Source organism: Callospermophilus lateralis, chromosome 16 (genome assembly GCF_048772815.1).
Source record: "Callospermophilus lateralis isolate mCalLat2 chromosome 16, mCalLat2.hap1, whole genome shotgun sequence".
Lineage (NCBI taxonomy): Eukaryota > Metazoa > Chordata > Mammalia > Rodentia > Sciuridae > Callospermophilus > Callospermophilus lateralis.
Genome location: NC_135320.1, coordinates 81439428 through 81462771, shown reverse-complemented (window position 1 = coordinate 81462771; position 23344 = coordinate 81439428). Strand labels below are relative to the sequence as shown.

At 40.5% G+C, this 23344-nt stretch overlaps 1 protein-coding gene across 3 annotated transcripts in view; it reads left to right on the top strand.

Moving 5' to 3' along the window:
* Adcy8 (adenylate cyclase 8) overlaps positions 1-23344 on the top strand; it is a 214448-nt gene that overhangs the window by 158724 nt on the left and 32380 nt on the right. For all 3 annotated transcript variants that reach the window (XM_076835574.2, XM_076835573.2, XM_076835572.2), the window contains 2 exons: positions 6339-6511; positions 17079-17157. In XM_076835574.2, the coding sequence (XP_076691689.1) occupies positions 6339-6511; positions 17079-17157 (252 nt within the window). The remainder of the gene's footprint in view (positions 1-6338; positions 6512-17078; positions 17158-23344) is intronic.

Sequence of the window (23344 nt, the reverse complement as noted above, 5' to 3'; positions counted from 1 at the left end):
AATTTCTTTTAAGGGAGAAGATAATAGTATATGGTTATTCCTGGTTACCCAAAGGCCCATCACAGAACAGTTTAACCATGTTTAGAGAGAAGGGAGGCACTTTTTAATAGAATAACATGGCAAGGTTCACCAAATATATGAAACAATAGTTTTCAAGATCCCGGTCATTCATCAATGAAGGACAGTGATCTCTGAGAGACAGGAACAGACAAAGTGAGCCCCATGACTGCTGGAGCTTATTACTGCCTTAAGAGGTTTTCAGGCCATAAAACCAGTGGATTCCTGATTTGGGAATACACAGCTAGGAGTCTGGGGGACCAAGGCCACTGGAGTTGACAGAGCACATACCAGAGAGGAGAGGAGCCCAGAGACCCGCAGAGGGCCCAATCAGTGCCACTGACACTGGGTGTTCACCACCTGGAAGGACGAGTGCCTGGAGCTCCCACAGGACTGGAGGTGGCGTGTGTTTCCACCAGCCAGCCTGAGGAACGTCAAATTCATGAGCTACTTGGTCATCAGAAGGGTCCTGCTTCAGCAGTGTGAAATAGTCCTTCCTAGATTATATGCTGCCCTGATTCTTCCTAAAAATTTTATAAGTAAGACCCAAAGAGATCTAGCTAGATCTCTTTAGTTGTGTCCTAGAATATATTTATAAGAATATATAAATATTCAGGATTTAACAAGGTGAAGTCATGAGGGCTGACATCCAAAGATTGCCAGACATTTAAAGGAGGAAAAGATAACTGATAATGAGGGGGGAAAAGCAACTAATGGAAATCAAGCCAAAGCTGCCCAGTATGCTAGAATAGCAAACATGGGCAACAAAGTAATTATTACAACTGTACTGAAGATGTTAAAAAAACTTAAGCTACATGGGAGATATATAAAAGGTCAAACTGAATATCTACAAGGCAAAACAATGATGTGCAAGATTAAAACTACACTTAAAGGAAATTTAAAATATAAAACATTTCAGACAAAAGAATTAGTAAAATTGACGATACAACAATAGAAATACCCAAAGTCAAATATAAAATAAAACAATAATTAAAATAAAAACAGTATCAGGGAGCATTTCCAGCACCATAATATGTGCATAACTGGTGTGACCCCTCCCCCCAAAAAAAAAGAAAAAGAGAAGAGAAAGGGGAGAGAAAAAAACCATTTAATGAACTAATGGCCAAATTTTTCCCAATGAAACTGTACATCTACACATCCAAAAACTTCAGCAAATTCCAGTCACAAGAAACATTAAACACACACACACACACACACACACACATTCACACATACACATAGTCATCATCATTATCAAATTGCTTAAGAGACCAGCTGGGCGTGGTGGTGCATGCCTGTAATCCCAGCATCCCAGGAGACTGAGACAGGAGGATCACATGAGGAAAGCCAGCCTCAGCAAGTTATTAAAGCCCTAAGCAATTTAGCAAGACCTTGTCTCAAAATAAAATACAAATAAATCAAAAGGACTGGGGTGTGGCTCAGTGGTTCAGTGCCCCTGTGTTCAATACCTCGTCCCCCCCCCACACAAAAAAATTGCTTAAGACAAGCAATAAAGACAAAAAATCTTTAAAGGCAGAAGGGGGAAAATATGTTAAATATGCTATATACTAAAACAGGTAAACATCACAGAAGATTAAAACAAACAAACAAAAAATAAACTATGAAAGCCAGAATTTAGAATAAACTAAAGCATTGTAAGATCATACCAGAGCACCAGACACGAACAGAAAGACTCTTTTCCTAACTAGCAAGATGCAGGAAATGGCATGGAGCACAGGACCACTATGCTCCACCTGCAACCCTGGTGACACCCTCACTCCTTACACAGGTGACAACCCCAGGCTGAGGCTCGGGGGAAGCAGAGCAGCTCTGTCCTTCGCCTCTGCACACTTTGTTACGCTGCTTGTGCCAGGTGCTGATATGACTAGAATCAGGTTGAGTCTGAGTCCATCGATAAGTCTGGTTGAACCACAGTGACTTTTTTTGGCTGCCCAAAGGGTACCGGAAGTTCAGTCTATGGAATTTGTATGGGTAGATGCTCCATGCCCTCCTCCCATATCATGTAAAATCCTTCTTCCTCCTCCTATCCTAAAAGGAAACCAAGCACATGTTGCCAATTTATGGCACATTGTGACAATGTCTTAACATCTGTACCGCTCCTTTCAGCATGGCACAATTCCTGGTGCATGGTGGGCCCTCAGTCAACAATCATGGATTAATGAATGCATGGTTTAGTGTATACGTGCTTGCTGCTTGTTAGAGAAGAATTTGGTATTGCTCCCCTTAAGACCTTATTATGTCATGGAACTCCAATTTTTTCAGACATAGAGGAAATTGCTTTATTTGTAATTTCCCAGATGAGTATCATTCGAGAGAAAAAAGCCCTACATATTCAGAAGCAGCAAAGTGCCATACGACCTTTCCCTCTCCTTTAAAGTGAGGGTAATGATCATGTGCCTATCCTTGGATCATTTTAAGAATTTTAAAAGATGAAGAAAGTAAAGCCATCTGTACCTTACCCAGAATATGTGTCTAATAACTGTTGAGTTGTAATTATCACAGCTACCCTCCACCAAATGTACAGGTATCTCCCCTAGGTGGTCCCCCATCTTGCCTGGAATTCATGTATGGCAAGGGCCTTGTCTGCCTCATACCTCCACATCTTTAGTATTGGTCCTTATTCTATGCACAATTCATCCTACCCCATTAAAATGACTTTGACCTCTTTTTCCTAACTTGGGTATCAAAGTGCCAATGCACATTGCATTATCTAATTTTTTAATGGTCAAAAATGATATCTTATTATTGAATCTTTTTCCCTTTTCCAAAGGAAAATATAATTACTGGGAACTTTGCCCAATACCAGCATTTCCCCTACAAATCTAGGCATTACTGTATTTTATTATTTAAAAAAAATCTAGGAAGGATAAGGGAATCACATTATTATATAGGATGTGGAATTCTCAGAATTATAAGGATTCACTCTAAAACAGGCATTCACTGCTGCATTTGATACTATGTTAAAATAAGAATAAAGAACATTACAAAAGGAAATAATTCACTCAAGAGCTATACTTTATCTGTGTACATATTTTGCAGCATATACACAATTTTTCAACCTACTTTCTAGTTTAATTATCTTTTTAAATTTTTGTTTTAGTATTTATTTTTTAGTTGTAGTTGAACACAATACCTTTATTTTAATTATTTGTATTTATATTTATGTGGTGCTGAGGATTGAACCCAGGGTCTTGCATGTGCTAGGCAAGCGTTCTACTGCTGAGCTACAACCCCATCCCCTAGTTTAATTATTTTTAAAATGCTCTCTATGTGACTATTTAAAAGCTCTCCTAAAACCACTTCTATATAGAATTTTTTAATTCTTTGGGCTCTATGTTCTTTTTCCTACTTCCTCTCCCCATTCCTCTTCCTATTTCCTATTGAGTAGAAATTGTTAGGAATGGGAAAAGTCTCATTCCTCTTTATCCACCACATAAAGTACAGCAGTGTCTGTATTTCACATTCAGCCTGGGTGGTCTCTTCCTGACACATCAGCTGAACAAGGCTAAATCTGCCTCTACAGACCCATCTGTCTTCCTGGGGTTCCATAAAAGAATGTAAGTTGTTTGACAGAAACTTGGCAACTACCTTGGATCTAGTACCTGCCCACGTTGCAGGATACATGCAGTTGATTCTCCAGACCACTAAGAGGGGTTTTCACAGGGCTTTTGCAGAGCCAAAGCTTCTACAGCTTCCTGACTTTCCTTCTACTTTCTAGTCCCACTTCCACTATTCATTTAAAATGTAAAGGGGACAAAAAAGATGTCCAGAGCCTCGTTGTCTGTGACATCTCAGAGTTTTTAGTGTCTTCACCAGGTTCAATTTATACTTCAAAATAAAAGATTTGCTAAGCCCTACAAGGCAGTAAGGTGATCCCTCCATTGGAACGGAGGATGGTAGGAGAGATGGTAAGAACACATAGCACAACTGATTGAGGTAACAAAACAAGATTCCTTGATCCATTGTTCAAACATACGATTCATCCCTTCATGACACCTTCCAAAGGCTTGGTGGTGAAGGGAGGATGAAACACACTTGATACTTTTCTGCCTGCCTGTGTTATTCCCTCTGCTATGATCAGTTGCATGATTCTCTAATATAGCCCAAAGAATCAATTCTCCAGTCACTGCTCCTTTTACCTTTGTATGTATACCATCCTGTCTTCCTATTGTCTGACGCGTGAAATCCTCTCCATTCCTCAAGGTCAGGTTCAAACTCACCCCTCCCGTCCAACCTTCACCCTTGCCTTCTCCCCACAGGCCATACTTGTTCCTGCCTGGGTACTTGCTTTGAGTTTGCTCACACTGCTGACAAAGCACTTTCCACAGCATACTACTGTTGGCATTTTCACACTTGCTTCACATTCTTTAACCAGGATTTCCTTTAGCCTTGGGTCATTTCTTCTCCTTTGGATTTCCAGTGCCCACTTCATGCTGTGATTACAATAGGCACTCAATAAATATTTGTTACATTTTTAAATTCAGTAATTGTGCCCCTGTGAGTCTTTGCTTGAAGGGCAAAATCATTTCAATGACTTTTGATCTAATGCATGATTCCTAATTTGTATTGACAAAGCCATGCACAGACCTTCATTGGGATATAAGCAACAATGAACTGAGAACCCCTCAGATCTATTTTGCTTTTCTTTATCCTTTGTTAAAATGGAGTGTCTTGGAGTTTCTCTGAATAGAGAAAATAAACACTAGAGAATGAACTTCTTATCTGCTGGTCACCTGACACACATTTTCCCGCACAGAGGCATCAAGATGGGTTACCTAAAAATCTTGCCCAAGGAAGGATCTTACAGGACAGCTAAAGAAAGCGTATCACCCCACTTGGTACAAGGACATAATTGGATTTATTAGGAAAGGAAGAGATGAAACTAAAAGATGCATCAGACACTCGGCTCCTTCAGGCCAGGGACAAGGCCTCTTCCATTCCTGAGGCCCAGGGCCTTTGTTCTCAGTCAGGGCACTATCCACATTTGTTTATGTCAATGTTTGTTGACAAGTTGCATGAATGAGTCAGTGTTGTTTAAGAAGTCTTAAACAAGTCTTCAGTACTGAATTACTCAGGAATTTGTAGAAATTCTTACCTATCTCCCTTACCCATAGCAAAGCCAGCGGTTACAAACACCCTGGACTGTAGGGATTCTAGAGATTATCAAGCCCAGTATTCCAATTAGAGTCACGTTTGTATAAGCTAGTTGTACCCAGGTAACATCTCAAGATCTTGGGCAATTGACTTAAGCTCTATGAGGCCTCAGTTTCTCAGCCCATGAGATGGAATATATAGAGGTATAGAGGTATTGAGACCAAACTGTCACAAAAAGGACCTTAGATAATGCCAGTTTTTTCTTCTTTTCCCACTGGAATCATAATCTGGAATGACATACTAGAATATCTCTAAAGGGAAATAGGCTGAGGAGCTTCCCATGGAAGAGTGAATTCTGGCTGATTCGACTGACTAGGAAAACACTCCAGTATTCCATCTCTGGAGTGATGCTAAACTTGTAATTTGAAAGGTTTACTCCAGATACAGGGTAATAGATATCATGTTGTTCTCTGTAGGGTGTAATGGAGGAATGAGGCAGGATTCAGAGCTATCCAGGAAAGCTTCTCAGAGGAAAGGACACTGGATTGACATTTGTTGGAGGAGTAAGGCTTAGTCACATGGACCTGAGTTGAGCAAAGACATTGAGGCACTGGGGAGGGTCTAGAGAGTAAAAGGGAGTCTGATGCATGCAATAGCCCTGCTATTCAGAAGGAAAAACAATTTGAGGGAGTGGAGAGCAATAAAAGGACTTCTAAGTCAAGAATTGGCATGACCAGATCTAGAAATACTGGGTAGGGAATGACAGCATGCATTGGATAGGGCTTGGAGGTGCCAGAAAACTATTCCAGAGTGATCCTGAGAACTAAAATGATCAGGTAAAAGGAGAACGCTGGCAGGATGTGAGATGTTAGGAAAGTAGAACCTATGGACTAAGAATGGCCTGACCATGAAGCATGGGGAAGAGGAAGGGTTCTGGCTTGGGGATGGTGTCAATGGTGATCTCATTCACAGAAGTAGGAGCATAGGTTGGGAGATAGGAAAATAAAGAGTTCAGTTAGGGACCTATTGAATTTCAGGAGGCCCTGAGGCCTCCAAGTGGAAATTCTCAGCAAACATCTGTATGAGGAAAGCTGTCGGCATCCATGGCTAGGAGAGGGGGCTTCTTCAGTCACTGTGGAGCCTGACCCCCTGTTCTCTGTTCGCAGTACTTCGTCTTCACGGGCGTGTTGGCCATGGTGACCTGTGCAGTTTTCCTTCGACTGAACTCCGTTCTGAAGCTGGCTGTGCTGCTGATTATGATTGCCATCTATGCCCTGTTGACGGAAACCATCTATGCAGGTCTCTTTCTGCGTTATGACAACCTGAACCACAGTGGAGAGTAAGCATTCATCATTGCTCAGCGCTCAGCGGGAGGTGAAACCATTGGGAATACATTGAGCTGGGTATAAAAACTTTGGGACTGATTTGGTATTGAGTTAGATTTCAATTCAGGCATTCTCTAACTTACAAGTCTAAGTAAAACCATTTCTTTTCAAATTATTTACATAAATTATAGATTAGTTAATTAAATTTTAGACTAAATAGTACCTAAGTAACAGTTCAGATCACCTCCAAACCTCATAATTTGTGATTTCTTCAATAATAGCAGCTCTAAGACTTGGTAGGATCTGATTTTAATTTGGCTATTGCAATATTAATGATAGTAGCCACCATGGATTGAACATGTATGCTCCTTGCATTGTTATTTTTTAAAGTATAGAAAAAATACAAAAAGTAACATCAGCCTGGATTTCTCAGAGAAAAGCTCATAAGGCAATGCTCAAGTGCTAATGCAACTCCAGGGCTGTGAAAATGAGGGAAAGGAAGTCTGGAGTAACCGATAAAGAGAAGTCTGGAAGGAGTAACCGATAAAGAGAAGTCTGTAGGCAAATGTGAGCGGTGTCCTGTTATGCTGGCAGCTGAAGTGGTTCAGCTGGTGCCTTGGAGGATGCATTTGCTCTGCTGACTAAAGTGTCTCTGGATAAGCTGTAGGGTGGGGGAGTGTCTCAGAATAGAGGAACACAGAGGAATGTGTCTCTGGGCTCCTTCTCTCTCTTTTCTCCAATGGTCAATGTCGATTCTCCAGAAGCACTTCCTGGTGACATCACTTGGCCAGTTCTGCAGTCTCCTGGGAAACCAGGCCTTACACAGGACATAAGGGAAGGAACACATATTGAATGCTGGCTAGCTGGGCTCAGGTGTGGGAAGCACACATGTCTAGCTGAGGCCAGAAGGAGTAACCGATAAAGAGAAAAACAAAGCCAAGATATTTCAAGAATCCTCAGAAAATGTGCCTGAAACTAATATGAGCATCTGTGAACCAACCCCAGAAATAAATAATGCGTATAATTAGTCACATGCATTTTTGTATTTGTTACAAAAATAAAAATGAAGCATTTCAGATATTGTTGAAATTTCCTCCTCCAAGGTCAAACTCCTCTCCCCCTCCCATGAGCCAACTCCTAATACATTTAATATATATCCTTTGCTTGCATGACTTCTAATACATATTTAGCTATGTCCATATTTATAATTGTTTTGTAATATCATTTTGTAGTCATACAATATTGTGTTTTTCAGATCCTTTGAGGCTGACATCTGTAGATCTAATTCATTTTAGCTATGGTCTGTATATAATAGAACATAACAAAATATATTCCCACTTTTGACCTATGAATACATTTAGACCATTAACAGTTTTTTTCCTATCATAAAAAAAGGCTTCAGTTATGATCACTATACTTGTCTCCTGGAGCTTATGTAAAAGCACACTTGCTGGATGTTTGCATTTGCCACTTTTAAAAACATCATATTTCCAAATTGCTCCTTAATATGACTAATGATTTCCCTCTTATGCTCAGTGGTCCTGTTGCCCCCTATTCTCACACACCATAGTTAGACTTTTTAAATCATGCCAAATTTATGGGACTGCACTTGATCTCACTGTTTTTATTTGCAGTTTCCTGATTATGAATAAACTTGTGCATCTTTTTTATTTACTTATTAACTAGTTGAGCTTCCTTTTACTAAAATTGCCCGGTCATGTCCTCTGCCCTATTTTCTATGGGGTTGTTCACATATTTCTTACAGAATTTACAAGAGTTTTTTTTTAATTGACAAATAAAGATTGTGTACATTTATGGTGTACGAAAGGATTTTTGATATATGTATATATATATATATATATATATATATATATATGTTAGAATAGCTAAATTGAGTTAATTAATATGCTTTTGCTGACATACTTAGTTTTTTGTTGTGAGAGCCATTAAAATCTACTCTTCAGAAATTTTCACATTTAAAATACATTGTTAGGAACTTATGGTGGCACACACCTATAATATCAGCTACTCAAGAGGCTGAGACAGGAAGATCTTGAGTTCAAAGCCAGTCTCAGCAACAGTGAGGCCCAAAACAACTCAGTGAGCCCCTATCTCTAAATAAAGTACAAAATATGGCTGAAGATGTGGCTCAGTGGTTGAGTACCCCTGAGTTCAATCTTTGGTGCCCCAAAAATTATAGTAATAAAATAAAATATGTTGTTATTAACCATAGTCACCCTGTTGTACAATAGATCTCTTCAAATTATGTCCATTGTCTAATAGAAATTGTGTCTCCTTTGACCAATATCTCCCAATCTCCTACCCCCGAGCCTAGTAACCACCACCCTATCTCTCCCTCTTAAAATTCAACTTTTTAAAGATTCTATATATAAGTGCCAAAAAAAAAGAGTATTTGTCTTTCTGTGCCTGGCCTATTTCACTTAATATAATGTCCACCAGATTCATCTATGTTGGAGCTAGTAGAAAGGTTTCTTCTTTTTTTTTTAAGACTGAGCAGCTTTCTGTTGTAAATATGTACCACATTTGTTTTCACTTTTTTTATCCATTCATCTTTTGATGGACACTTGGGTTGCTCTCTCATTTTCAATTCAGCATTCTTCACAGTAACCAAGATATAACAGTTTATAATTGGTAGGTACTAATGGGTGGTTGTTACACACATGTGTGGTGTATTTTATGTGTTTTTCCCTATTAAGTCTTCACAGCAACATTTTAAAGAACATAGGCTAAGAGAGGTTAACAATTCCTTGAGTGTGCATGGCCAATAAATAATAGATCTGAATTCAAACTTGAATCTTTTCATCTCTAAAGGCAATGCGTGTAAATGCTGCATGCATCTTTTTTTTCTTTTTTTTTATTGGTTGTTCAAAACATTACAAAGCTCTTGACATATCATATTTCATACATTAGATTCAAGTGGGTTATGAACTCCCATTTTTACCCCAAATACAGATTGCAGAATCACATGCATCTTTTTTAAAGAGGGCTGAAGAACTGCCCGCCATATTGCCAGGGTGCAAGGAAAGTCAGAACAGTTCCAAATTAGGTAAGAAGTTCAAAAGGTGTCCCATAACCAAACAGAAATGAGCACAAAAGAAGGCAAAGAGATATGTGAATAAAATGGGCCGTCTTTGTTGTAAAAATGAAACCCTGAACTTTATTCACTGGAAGGGAAGCACTGCACTAATGCAACAAGTCCTGGCTTTAGCTTCAAATCCAGATTCTGTTGTTTACAAAATCACTTCCCATCTCTGGACCTGGCTCACAGGTGAAGTGGAATAGATGTACTCTATTAGTCGACTTGAGCTGCCATCACAACATCCCACAGACTGGACCAAGACTCAGGTGAAAAGTCTCAGATGGGATTTCATCTGATTGCATTCCAGCTGATTGGAGGGCTGTATTCCTGACTTGCACATGGCCACCTTCTTGCTAGGACTTTAAATGATGTGTGTGAGAGAGAGCAAGAAAGCACACTGGTGCTTCTTCCTCTTTTTATAAGAGCACCAGGCCTATTAGATTAAAGCCCACATTTTTATTAGTTCATTTAATCGTAAGGATCTCTTTTTAGATGCTGTCTCCACATACAGCTAAACTGGAAGTTAGAGTTTCAACATATGAGTTTGAGGGGAACACAATTCCATCTATAACATTGTTCCAGGGCTATTCTGAGATTCCAAAATGCCTGGCATATAGTAGATGCTCAGTATATGTTCATTCTTATTATCTCCTCCTTCTAAGGAGAGAAGTGCAGTTCTGAATTCTGCTCTGATGTCCTCAAGAGAAGTTTGCAGTTGCATTGTTAAGTAACCCCAAGTTCATTGCTGCTGATGATCAAGAGCTTTTTTCAGCTTTTTCCTGACTTGAGGTCAGACATTGGTTAGTCTTGTATTGCTTCACTCTCTGCTGTCAATCAAAGTAAATTAATAAGAAATAAAAGAGCTCAGTCAGTCAGCCTTCTGTCTCAGCAGCTTTACAGACAGTGGCTTAACAACCATGGTGTCCAGTTGGCAGTCAGGCTGCTTCTGCTGATGAGACTAAACAAATGCTTTAGGAGCTCACACTAGTCCAGGGACATTCCTGCCGATGATTTCTAGGTGTCTTTCAACAGGTAAAATATAAAAGATGGAAAGCATGAAGAACCTTGCACAGAGCAGATTCTGCTCCTCTGGAGCAGTCCCAAATACTTTAGACTGGTGTCTCCCAATCTACTCATTGGATTCCTTCCATGGCAAGCCTGTGTCTCAGTAGATAACACTGAGCCCCCAAACAAAAGGCACCCCCCAGCATCTTATCAGTCCCTAGATATTCATCTTCCCCAGAATCCCTTGCAGGGAAGCCCATATGTCATAATGTATATGAGTAACAGCTGGATTCAAATCTCAGCACTCCCCTCTACCAAGTGTGATGCTGAACAATTTCACTTAAAATTATTTAACTTCTCTGAGCCCTGTTTTTCTCATCCATGAAGAAAATTAAAATAGTGAGCATATAAAAAGAATCTAATTAATAATAGAGTCTTAGCATGAAGTCTTCATAGAATAAGCAATTGATTAATGCTAACATTTCATTATAATTGCTTCATATCACAAACACTGGCACTCTAGAAAGTTCCTCGTCCTTATCTCTGGACTTCCATTCCCTAACTGGTTTCCTAGCACCTATTCTCAGTTCACCCATCCAAAACCATCTGGTCAATTCACACATCTTAAAACCCTTCATGGGCTCCCTTTAACTATAAGAGGCTAAAAGTTCAACTAGTTTGTTGAGGATTTCCAAGCTCTTCTTCTTCTGGCCTACATTGACTGTTTCAGTCTATCTCCTATGACTCACAGTTCAGCATTCGCAGCCCACATTCTAAGCACAGGAAGTCACGTGCTTTTTCCCTCCTGAGCTTCTGGAATGAATGTCCTTGTCCTGATGCATCTGTCTCCCAGATTCCAGCCCATCATTCTCAAGGATAGTCTCCTTGGTGAAACCTTCTTTAATCACTTCCCATTTTCTAATCCATGTGAATAATTTTTGCCAGTGCCCCTACCTCTCTGTGTTACAGTTATTAATTTCTATGTCTTCCTCTTCCATTGGAACAGGAACTTTTGAGGGCAAGGACTATTTCTCATGTTTATATTTCAGCACTTGAGAGTATCTGGCAGTAGGTGTCCAATTGAATATTTCTGGAATTAAGTGAATGAGTGCCTGAAAGGAACATTAGCTCATTCGGAATCTTATTACTCTCATCTAAAACCCCTTACAAATTTTTTGTCACTGGTGTCCTTAAACCATGTGCTGCCCATTCATATGAACAGTTTGCTTTTGGACTTACGTGTCTTGCTTCAAAATTAATGTGATTCCGTGTGGCTAACCTTTCTAGCTTGTACCAGAACATTTTCTATCCTTACCCTTTCATAGTTTTTATTAACTATACATTCTGATAATCACAAGAGATTATTTCTGTGCCACCGATGCCTTGTCAATTTCTTTAAAGATAAGCAAATAGTGGAATATATTATGATACAAGTCAGAAAGCCTAGAATCTATTTTTGACTCTTGCTTCTACTCAGGAGTGGCCCCATTGCTAATGTAGAAAGGCAGCACAGTATGCTTACTAAGGGTATCAGCTTCTCTGGCTCTTGTAATAACTGGCCCACTTTGTAAGTGTTGGTAGTGGTGGACGAGTCTCCTTCCAATGTCCACACTGAAGTCTGGGAGTGACAGTAACAGTACTCATGCTGTTCTTCACTTCCAGCAGATCTATAAGGACATTATTTTAATCTACAAAATCTCTCAACATCTACCATGAACTTATTGTTACAAAGTAGATCCTTCTAAAAGGAGCAAGTACTATCTTTATCTTCTATTTCTCTATTCACTCCTCCACTCTGCCACATCCCCCATGCATACACATTCAGATGTTTCATTTCCTGACCCTTCTCATTCTCCTTTCAGGCTTCTAGGGCTAAACAGCATGAGTAAGGGGGTTCTTCGTAGTCTCCAGGCTAGATAAGCCACAGTTACCAAAATCATCCTGACAAGACTATCCCGATAGTGTCGGGTATTGAAGGCATTCCAGACATTAAATGTGATACCAGATGAGGCTCTCACAAGTGAGAATGAGTTGGAATAGATAATATCAAGAAAAAAAACATAGGGAAGCACTTTTGAAGAAAACCAATAAAAGTTGGTGCTGGCAGAATCTAGAAGCCACGTGGCATGAGGACAGATTTCTTCTCACCTAAATTGCTATCACTTTGATCCCCATTTGCATTCAGAAAGGTTCTGTGATTGGTTTAATGTTCTGCTGTCATCATCTTGAAACTTAATGATTTTTCCAAAAAGCCCTCCTGTATTTCTATGTTGCACGTGACCCCACAACTTACAATGTCAATTCTGTCCCACTTATCCACATGTGGCATTCATCATAGATGAGGAATGAACACCCAAAAAATAGATAGCCCACATACAGGGTGGAAGCCAAATAGCATCCATCCAACATCACATAAACTCCATTCATCCACCTGCCTATCCAGTCAACACACACTACCCTCTGTCTTCAGCTTTGGCCAGGTGCTGCAGAGTCACAGATGAATAAGAATCATATCCACCATTTAGGGGCTTAGGGTCAAGCAACAATAAGTAGCTGCATGTAGGACAGAATTATGAAAAAGATAACTGAGATCTGGGTTGATAAGTTGTCACCTTGCACTACCTCTGTGAACTAGAGTGAATTACTTAACACCTGAGTTTTGGTTTCTCCTTCTCCAGAATAAGGATCATAGCCCATATTTTTGATATGACAAAGCCAGAAGTGACCATCTCAGATGTAATAGAAAATAAGCACCTAACAAATGTATATCATTAGTATGCACTAGAATAAAAGATAAATTAAAATGGGATGGTCTATTATGGGTTCCATGGAGGTGGATGGGAACTAATAATGAAACTAAAAAATTAGAGTTGAATGCTCAATACTGAATGCTCTGAATTTGGCAGCTGAGATGTGAATTCCCAACCAGCTGTGACACAGATGAGCTGTGTAACCATGAAGAAGTAACTTCTGTCTGGTCCACAGTCTCCTGCTGATAAAATAAAAGGCTTGCAAGTGATATTATATTGTGTCTGATACACATACTACAGAACTGAGTGGATTTACCAAATATACATTGTATTTTGTGACATAGAATTATTTTCATGATTTATACTACGTTCAAAAGTATAGGTTATGAAAATGTTATGAAGTTATAAAGTTAAATTTAAATACTATGAAAAATATTATGAGTTAAAATGTCATAAAGTTACAAAATAGTATGCACCAGAGAATCCTGCATTTGTCAACATTTTTTCATGAGGTAAAAGAAAATGACACTTCATTGACTCCAAGGATAATTTTTATTTTCTTATTGGTAAGTTTTTAAATTCCCAAATATACTACAATTATCATAAATACTTCTTTAATGAGTAATATTCAAATGTAATACTAATCTTTAAGATACATCAAATTAGGTGCTCTCTAAAGATTATCATAACCCTGAGAATTTTATTATTCTACATGTTTTGATTAATGATGTTCTTTCCTGTTAACATGGGAAGACAGCAGTATTACTCAGTGATTTTATTAATCCAAATAAATCAGTTTAAAATGTCCTTGGTCCCCAACACTCGATATCAAGTGAAGTATTATCATATGGTATAGAATTCAGCCATTTGGCTCTCTTCAGAAGTTTTTCAAAGAATTAGAGAGGCTACAAAAAAAAATCTTCTAAATTCAAAGCATAATTTCTTTTGGATGTTTCTCAGCATGGCTGACTTACTGTGCATATTCTGCAGTCTCTACTTAGGCTTTTTTTTTTTTTTTTTTCATCTGAAATACAGTTAAACACTCGAGATTGTTCACAATTTTCTTTTATTTTTGCTCCTGAGTTTCGTCTAGTCATCTTTCTATTTTTGGTCAAAATGATTCAAGAGGTATTTGTGTTTTCTCTTGAAAATGTGTTTCCAATGATAAACTGCTGGACTTAAAATAAGTTTCCTGCATCACACAGAAAAGGATCTCAGAAGTACCAGGCCGAACAGGAGCTTGGGACAGATTCCTGGATTCACAGAAGGCACCACACCTAGGGCATCTTCCACTCAAACCAAGCAATGTGCAGGAGTAATCCGTAGAGCACCAGCCCCATGCACCTCCCAGGTGGGAGAGGAAGACGAGGGCCAGAAGGTCCTCATATTTGTACAGTAAACATTATTAGAGTCATGCACAGATGACAAAGTAAACTGCGACATAGAGATAATAAGTGACATGCCCAAGCTCAAAACCTGACGGGTAGCAGAGCCAAGAGTGCATCCTGCTTCTGCAAGAGTTCAAAGAGTTCAGGGCCTGAATCATTTTCCCAGGGATCCACAAACTTCAGGAGCTAGAGAACAAAGTGACAAAAAGCAAAGAAAAGATGATCATTAAATATTCCTGTCCCCTCAAAACAAGCCCCATGGTGAGTGAGTTCAGTAATCCGTAAATGAATCCTCATCCCTAAAATGCAGGGGTGAAAATACATGGGCGAGAGTCTGACCCTCTGCACTTCGGCTCTCTTGTTGGACAGCTCCAGTAGATAGAACACTTTCTTACTGAGTTTTCATGTGACCTCAAACATGACATGTGGCATTTATTTATTATCCCTGCCCTAGAGGCTTGTTAACTCAGCTAGCCAAGCAAGATGTGTCTTGAACTTAAGGAACACATCCCACCCCTTCCTCCTCAAGTCTTAACCTCCATTAATTCTTCCCTGACACGCAGCCTGGGTTACTTTCTCTTCCCAAGCACTCCCGTGGCAACAAGGATATATCTGTTCCATGGAGTTTATCATATTATAAAATTATCTATGTATTTGTTCTTTCTCTTATTGGCCTATTTTTGAGGGCAGAGACAATGTGCTTTCTTTATCTCTGCCTCCCAGTGTATGACTACCACACAGTAGAAGCTCAGTAATTATGTGCTTCTCTGGGGCCATAGATAAGAAACATATTAAGGTCCATTATTAGCATCTTATCTCCAAGGAAAAGCAGATGGAACTAGGGTGCTGAATCCTACTGCAGTCCCCAGAGCTCTCTGGTCCTCATGGTCTCTACCCACACAATACCTTTCCAAGAGAGTGCACATTTCCATTCCTAAATCCTGCACTAACCTGGGGAGCCATACTGGTCCTGGCCTACTTTAGGTTGGAGGGGGCCTTTCAGTACAAAGCTAGGTGAGAAGCTAGTGTGGGTAGCTGAGTCCATGCCCTGTTTCCCTGTGCTGCACCTGCTAGTCTCCAGCAAGAGGAGAGAAGGGAAAGCATGTGATGGCCTTCACACACCTGGATGGACCCTGCTCTTCTCCCTGTAGGTACTGCTTCTCATCTGTGATAGCCCCATATGTCCTTAGGCCACCTCAGAGTTACTTTTGGTGGTAGAGGTGACAGGATTTGCTCTGAGTTGATGGGGGTGGTGAGGACTGACCCCTAGTTTTATTTCTGCTTTTGGCTCAAGGACCTGGGTGAATGGATGAGGGGGCACTGCCTGAGATGGCAAAACCTGGGCAGAGAGAACCCTAGGTCATATTAAGACAAACCACATCTTACAGAGAGATAATTTGTACTTGAATATTTTTATTGTGGGTTTCCTTCTTTAACCAGTGAAAGCCGGTCCAGGCTTTATCTCCACATATCCACTTCACAGTCCAATGTTGCTTCCTCCAAGCCTTTTTCCTCCTGGCCTAAAACGTCCTGAGAAGACCCCATGCTGGGGAAGAACTGAGGAAGAACTGAGAATAAAGCCAGGGATTCCCTGGACCTCAGAACTCCCTTCATGGATGAAGTCATGTCGGGGCGAATGTGTATCCTTGCCACTGGCCTTTGCAGCTGGGTCTTCTAGAGAGCCCAGGTCAGTGCCTCCCCAAGCTTTTCCCCACAAGGCTCATGGATCTAGTGTTGAGGTACTCTCCTTCAAGAGACAGCCCCAAGGGAGCAAAGGGTTTACTAAGAGACATAAGGTTCAAAATGGAGGAAACGGTACTCCTTGACATATAGAATTGATCTAGGGATTTAAAAAAATGACATAAGGTTTAAAACAGTGTCCAACTTGTGAGATGTAAACAAAAATCTAAGTAAGAAAGCATTCAAAATAAAGACTGTCACACAACAAAGATTTCACAGTGGTCTTCTAAAGAGGATCAGATCCCAAAAGGGGGGTCGGAGGATGTAAGTCGTCACATGAATTTCTGTGATGAGAAGGCATATAAGCTCTTTGAGATCTTAAAAAAAGTACCTGCAAATAGAAGACATTACTAATGCGGGCACATTGTCTAGATGCTGGGCTCTAGAATCTCTCCTACCAGGTATGTCCTGGGTACCCCACTGTTTAGAGGACTCTGGTTGCTGAAAAGCTGATGTGTGAACCTGCAGAGCAGCCCGTATCTCATGGTGGGTGCTCAGAAGACACTTTCTTCTTCTCCCACTCCTGGTCAAACCTCTTTCCCTGGGAGCATCCTTGAAGTCCCTCCATACCACCATATTGTTTTTCTTCTTCCCACAGAGATTTCCTGGGGACCAAGGAGGCCTCCCTGCTGCTGATGGCCATGTTCCTCCTTGCTGTGTTCTACCACGGACAGCAGGTAACACAACATTTGCTCAAGCTACCCTGGCCACCCACGTTCTCGGTGGCTGTGAAACTGCCCTGCAATGCCTTTCCTGCTCTTTGTGACAAATGATTATTAGCTGTTTGCATCAATTGGGGCTTTTAATGAATCAATGTCTATTGAAGATCACCCAATGAAGACTAAGCTAGAGAAGATGAGGTCGTGAGTGTGTGGTTTTTAAGTCCTTTTGGCCCATCCCTTCCAAACGACATTAGGAAAAAAGAACATTTTCCTAATAAAAGAGTTTTTGATTTCTGCCTGAGGCAAACTGGGATCCTTCCCAAATCTATTGCCTGGAGAAAATTATTGCTAGAGAAGGTGTGTGCTGTGCTGGCTAAACATTCAGGCTGGAGGATCAGCAGAGGCAGGGTTCTGGCCCAGCTCTTCTCAGGAGTTGTGGCCTTGGATAAGTTATTTATTTCCTGAGAGTCGGCGCCTTGACTCCCAAAGTGGTAACAGCCACATAGGACTGCTTTGAGGACTCTTTGAGATGGTTGTGTATAGGGTTTTGTATGCTGCTTCGTGTGTGTATGTGTACGTGTTGAGGAAAAACTTTATTGCTAAATTGTACTGATTAGAAAAATTGCCTACCACACTGATTCTGCTCTGAGTCCCTAGTCTTTTGGTTTTGATTTTTTTTGTTTTGTTTTTTCATGGTGCTGGGGATGGAACCCAGGGCTTCATTCACTCTAGGCAAGCACTCTACCACTGATCTACATCCTCAGACTCTGAGCCCCTGTTCTTTACTGGGATCTGGAGTGGGGAAGAACTACACAAAACCCCATTCCTGGCAGCGTTTCTAAGAGGAGAGTGAACTCTAAACAATGCAGAAGTGTTAGGTGTTGGACACACTTGCCCAGGGTCTTGCAAGAAGGAGCTACTCTGCAAAGCGCCTCCCGGCAGGCTTCACTCAGCAGGTGTTGCCTACTCCCAGAGGCCAGTGGGACTTATCCAGGCAGATTCCAACTGGTGATCCGACAATCTCTGGAGAGGTCTTCTCTCCCTGTAGAAACCTGGCCTCATCAGCCTCGTCGCTCTGCTCTGGATCCCAGTCCATCTTTCTCTGGTCTGTGTGCGTTTCAAAAAGAGTAACTAGAAAAAGTAAGGCAAACCAAGAAGGCTGTCAGCCAGAGCAGAAATAGGAACATCTCTGGGAAATCACCATGGAAACAGGGAGGCAACAAACCCTGGGAAACAAGGGATTAAATAATCAAAACTCCCGAGAATTGAGACACATACATATGGAAAGTCACTCATAATAAGGGGGATGGTTAAATGTAGAAAAAATTAAAAGTAAAAAAATCTTGGTAGGTGAAAGAAATAGGAGAAGAGTTAACTACTAAGTTCCTACCACATGTCTAGCACTTTCCCCCCGTTTACCTCATTTGACCCCATAAACACCCTGGACTGGGAGTTATTATCCTTCCCGTTTTACAGATGAAAAAAGTAAGGCCTCAGTTAGCAAGTGGTAGAGCTAGAACTGGTGTGGCAATTGGCCTCCAGAGCCCCACTTTCTACTTCTCCAGACTGGAGCAGAGCAGACACTGTCTCTATGCTAATACGGTGACCCTGACATTCAGTCCTGCAATACGGCAGTGACTGCTTTTTACCTTTTGATGGAATTTGTGATAAAACACAAAGTCAAATGTCAAAGGCTAGCTGTTACCAGAATTCCTTGGTATTTCTGACCATTTCTAGAAACAGGTGTCCTGTCTCCTAGGTCTAGGTGGCCTCCTTTTACAGAAGTGAACTCCTTAGTCTAACACGCAAACTAAAATCCATTTGAGGGCAATGAAGACAAAACTAAACAAGGCAGAGATGCACCCCCAGAGATGCACTCACTCCATCACACAGGTTTCAAATTGGCAAGTGAGAAATCCCCAGAAAGAGCTGAAAGAACAAATTTGGGGTAAGAGTCCTCATTCCATAAGAATAATGTGTTTCTGCCTCCTCTGTTACCCTAAGAAATTACCTGTGCCTTGACAGTCCCCCTTTCTCAAATGCTAAGCTTCTAACACTCCAAATCAATATATCCCACTTTACATTTGCAGGAAAATCAGATAATCTAATCCTGTGAAGATTATGTGTGGGTAAGAATGCTTAAGTGCTTCACTGGAGTCTGAAAACTTGTGACATCTGATAATTTTTCCCTTCTAACTTTCAAAAGGCTTAGAATTACATAACTATATCTCACAACCATCAGTTATAGGTTATTAGCTTTAGCAGATGGCACCCAAACCCCAGCTCTGCTCCTTAGTAGGTACATCATCTTCAGCAGTTTACTTAACTTTCTGTATCTGTTTCCTCACCTACAAGATGGAAATGCTAATAACAGGTTCTACTTCCTCTGTGTGATAGTATTGTGTGAGCATATAATTTCAATATACTTCGCCCAATGGCTTGCACATATAAGAGCTAAAAATAATTGGTTAATATTTTACTTTGAAGTAAAGCCTCTGTCAGGAACAGGGAAGATGTTGTTATCTGTCTAGCCCTAAGACAGGAGAAGAGACTCCAACCCCTGAGGCCCTGAGTTGCAAAGCCAATAAGAACAATTCTGAAACAGGAATCCAAGTGCTCTACTTTCTGCTTCCATTCTGTCCCTGCCACATTCCACTGCCTCCCTATATTAGAAGCTGCTTTCTGCAGGACTGCATCCCTTTGGGTGTCTCCTCTTTATAGCAAGTGGCAGGCCCCTGTTCATCCGGAATCAAGCCCACCCACTGCTGGCCTTGTGACCTGCTCCCACCAGGTTCCTCTGTGACTCAGCAGCCCTGTGTTTGTTTTAATAAAGTCTGAATGCTGCCCATTGATGCTGGGTGTGCCAAAGTAGGGGTGGTGGGGCAGGCATGATGAGACAACCTCAGAGTGACACAGAGTTAGGCAACTGAAGAACTGGGAACTTTCATTTTGCACATGTGTGCAAGTGCTATGCCAAATACGTCCTCCCTTCTGAGAAAGTGAACTTCTGAATGTTGGACATGGAGGGAAAGCAAATGCCAGATGCCACCAGCTCATGCCTGATTCACTCACAGTGCCTGAGCACCTCCATTTACAGAAGAGGAAGCCACACCTGTGCGTGGGCACAGAGATTCATAAGGTCATGCCTCCAGTCACCTACTCCTGGGTCTGTGAAAGATAGATGTTGGGGACTGTGTGGCTCAGAAGACCCAAGCCTTGGAACCCAATGTTTATATATATATATATATACTTTTATGGTACATATATTATTGGTCATCATTGTAATATACTATGGTAATATATAAAGGAATTTAGAAAGTCATTAAGAAATAATAACAAAGGATGTATAGGAAAAGACTATTTTTGTCCAACCATCCCTTGACTTTTTGAACCCCCTAAGTAACCATGTTTAGTCTTCTGGTATTTATAGTCATACAGCATGATGATGTTATGTTGCTATTTTGAATTTATTCATTTTAAACATCATGTATTAGCTTTGCCTTCCTTAGATGTATATTCCCATATCATAAATTCCAATGAAATAATTCAACAGAGTTTGGTTATTATCTACATTAATATTGTGGAACCTAATATTCTGGCTTGAGTTCCAGCAATGCCATTTGGAGCGTGAATGACCTTGAGACACAACTTCCCAGAGCTGTCATTTTTCTCTTATCTGTAAAGTGCAATGATAAGTCATCTGTCAGAGTTAGCGACCTGCCAAAAGAGGTCATTCCATACAGTATAGGAGTTAAGAGTCACAGCTCAGAGTCAGAATGCCCTGGATTCAAAGCCTCTACTTCTGAGACCTTAGGAAATTGCCTCAACCTTACTGTGCCCACTCCCTCACCTGTGAAATGGAGATAATGAAGCGCCTGCCTTGGTGAACTGTCACGAGACTGAATGAGCTTGAATGCCATGAAGTGCCTGCAACAGAGCCTGAGCAAGGCAGGGGCTCCGTCAGCAGTGGCTGTCATTGTGTGAAAAGCCTGCCACAAAATATAGCAACAATACGGATTTATTCGCTTGGCACCTTTTTCATGTGGCCAGTTCCTCGATGACTGCATGCAAATCAGGAAGGAGCATGCCCTTCCATTCAAATGATATTTTTGAGCAAATGCTAAAGAAATTTTACTTTTAAAATATCAATGTCCATGTCTCCCTTAAGTTTTTTTTTTTTCTCTCCATGTCCACACTAACTGCACTGTGTTGAAGTGACCCCTTTGGTGTTGAAGTTTCCTTTGGTGCCCTCCAGCCACCACTCAGCTATGTGTAAATAGAGGCAGAGACTGTTTCACTCATCTTCCTCTGCCTGGCATCCAGCAGGTAGTAGGTGTACTTGACCTTTATTTAGTAAAGGAAGAGGAAAGCCTACCTTCTGTGGAGCTTTAATACCAGCTGGCACCTGCCTTCCTGACGCTGTCTGCACTTGGACATCATGGTCTCTGTGCATCTGCATTCAATGCATCTACCTTCAGTCACCAGGCTGAAAAGTAAACAGTGTTCTTATAACTGGAAAATTCTTGCTTAGGTGAAACCCAGGCCTCCATATTTCCCTATTCATGTTTCCAAGTTGAATTCCTTTACATGAGGGCACTTCAACAGGACAGAAATAAACAAGTACCTCCTACTTCAACCAAGCATGCATTGTTTTTTAAATATTTTTTAGTTGTTGATGGACTTTTATTTTATTTATTTGTATGTGGTGCTAAGAATCAAACCCAGTGCCTTACGCATGCTAAGCAAGCGCTTTACCACTGAGCCACAACCCCAACCCCATAAGCATGCATGTTTAATGGGGAAAAAAAAAAAAAGCATTTCATTGGGAAATAGTTATGGGTGAGAAAATGCTGTGCTGCAATCATAGAAGTCAAAACTGATGCTCTTGAATCTGGAAGAGAAAATGATCAAAGCAGAGCTTTTGATCTCATTTCATCCACAGATGCCTTAAATTATAGGAACACCTTGCAATCTTATATTTTAGACATTTCAGATGGCCTTTGTGTGCATCATGTCACTTGATCCCAATAATAGTTCCATATAATAATCCATATCTCTTAAATTAGACAGGCTAGGGGCCATCAGCCTTAGTCATGAGAAAGGAAACCAACAAGCAGAATGAATTTCCCAGGCCACCCAGTTACCTGGTGGAGCACCCAGGACTAGCATTCTTGTGAACAAGCCGATGCCTCCGCTCATGATTATTTTGTGGGGGAGGTGGTGTGGGAAATTTCAAAAACATACAAGAATACATAAAAGCATGTCCGAGGTCACATTGACTCACATCCAGCCTCGTTACATCTGTATCCCTCTTTATTTGGCCCCTTGACCTCCTTCCCTCCAATTATTTATCATTCATCTGTAAGGACTTCAATATGTGTCTAAAGTGAGATTTTTAACCTGATCACAATTAAAAGAATACACCTGTAAAAAGAAAACCACAATTCATTTATATTGTCAAATCTCTGAGCCATGTTTCCATTTCTCGGTTAACTTATAATTGTATCTTTTAAGTTTGTTTATTGGAATGGAAATCCAGATAAAGTCTGTGTATTGCCATTGGCTGATACATCTTTTAAATCTGCAGGATCAACCTCCATCATTTTTTTTTTTTTTGCAGTATTCTGTGAGGGCCAGTGGGCATGTGGAAGTCCTCCTAGTTCAGAGTTTGTCCACTGCATCCCCTAAAGTTATTTAACACTTTCCTCTCTCATAGGTTTATCTTGAATTGGTTGTTATATCTAGAAACTTGATGAGATTTGGTTTCAATTTTTTCCTGCAAAAATATTTAACTATAATTAGAAGATGGATAATGTCTCCTTGTCTCTCTTTTTGTGATATTAGCAGGTACTGGTAATAGCCTGTATTCATCTGTTCACTAGATGGTGACATTCTAATCCTATCAGTAGTCCATAATTTATTAGCTGGAATACATTATTTAAAAGAACCATCTACTCAGCAACTCTTACCTGGAAATACAAGTCAGGAAGTGATGATAAATGCTGGATTCTTTACCTATGAGTTTGGTTCCTATGAGTTCCCTGATGAATTTGTTCCCTAGCACCATTCAGAAGCGAAGGATTAGATTTTGTCTTTTTAAGTGCCACTCTGAATTTATGCATTTTAGTGTATTTCTGGTGTTCCCATCCATTGCAATTATTCTTCTTAGTAAAGCCTAATTTCTCACGTCTTTGACAACTGG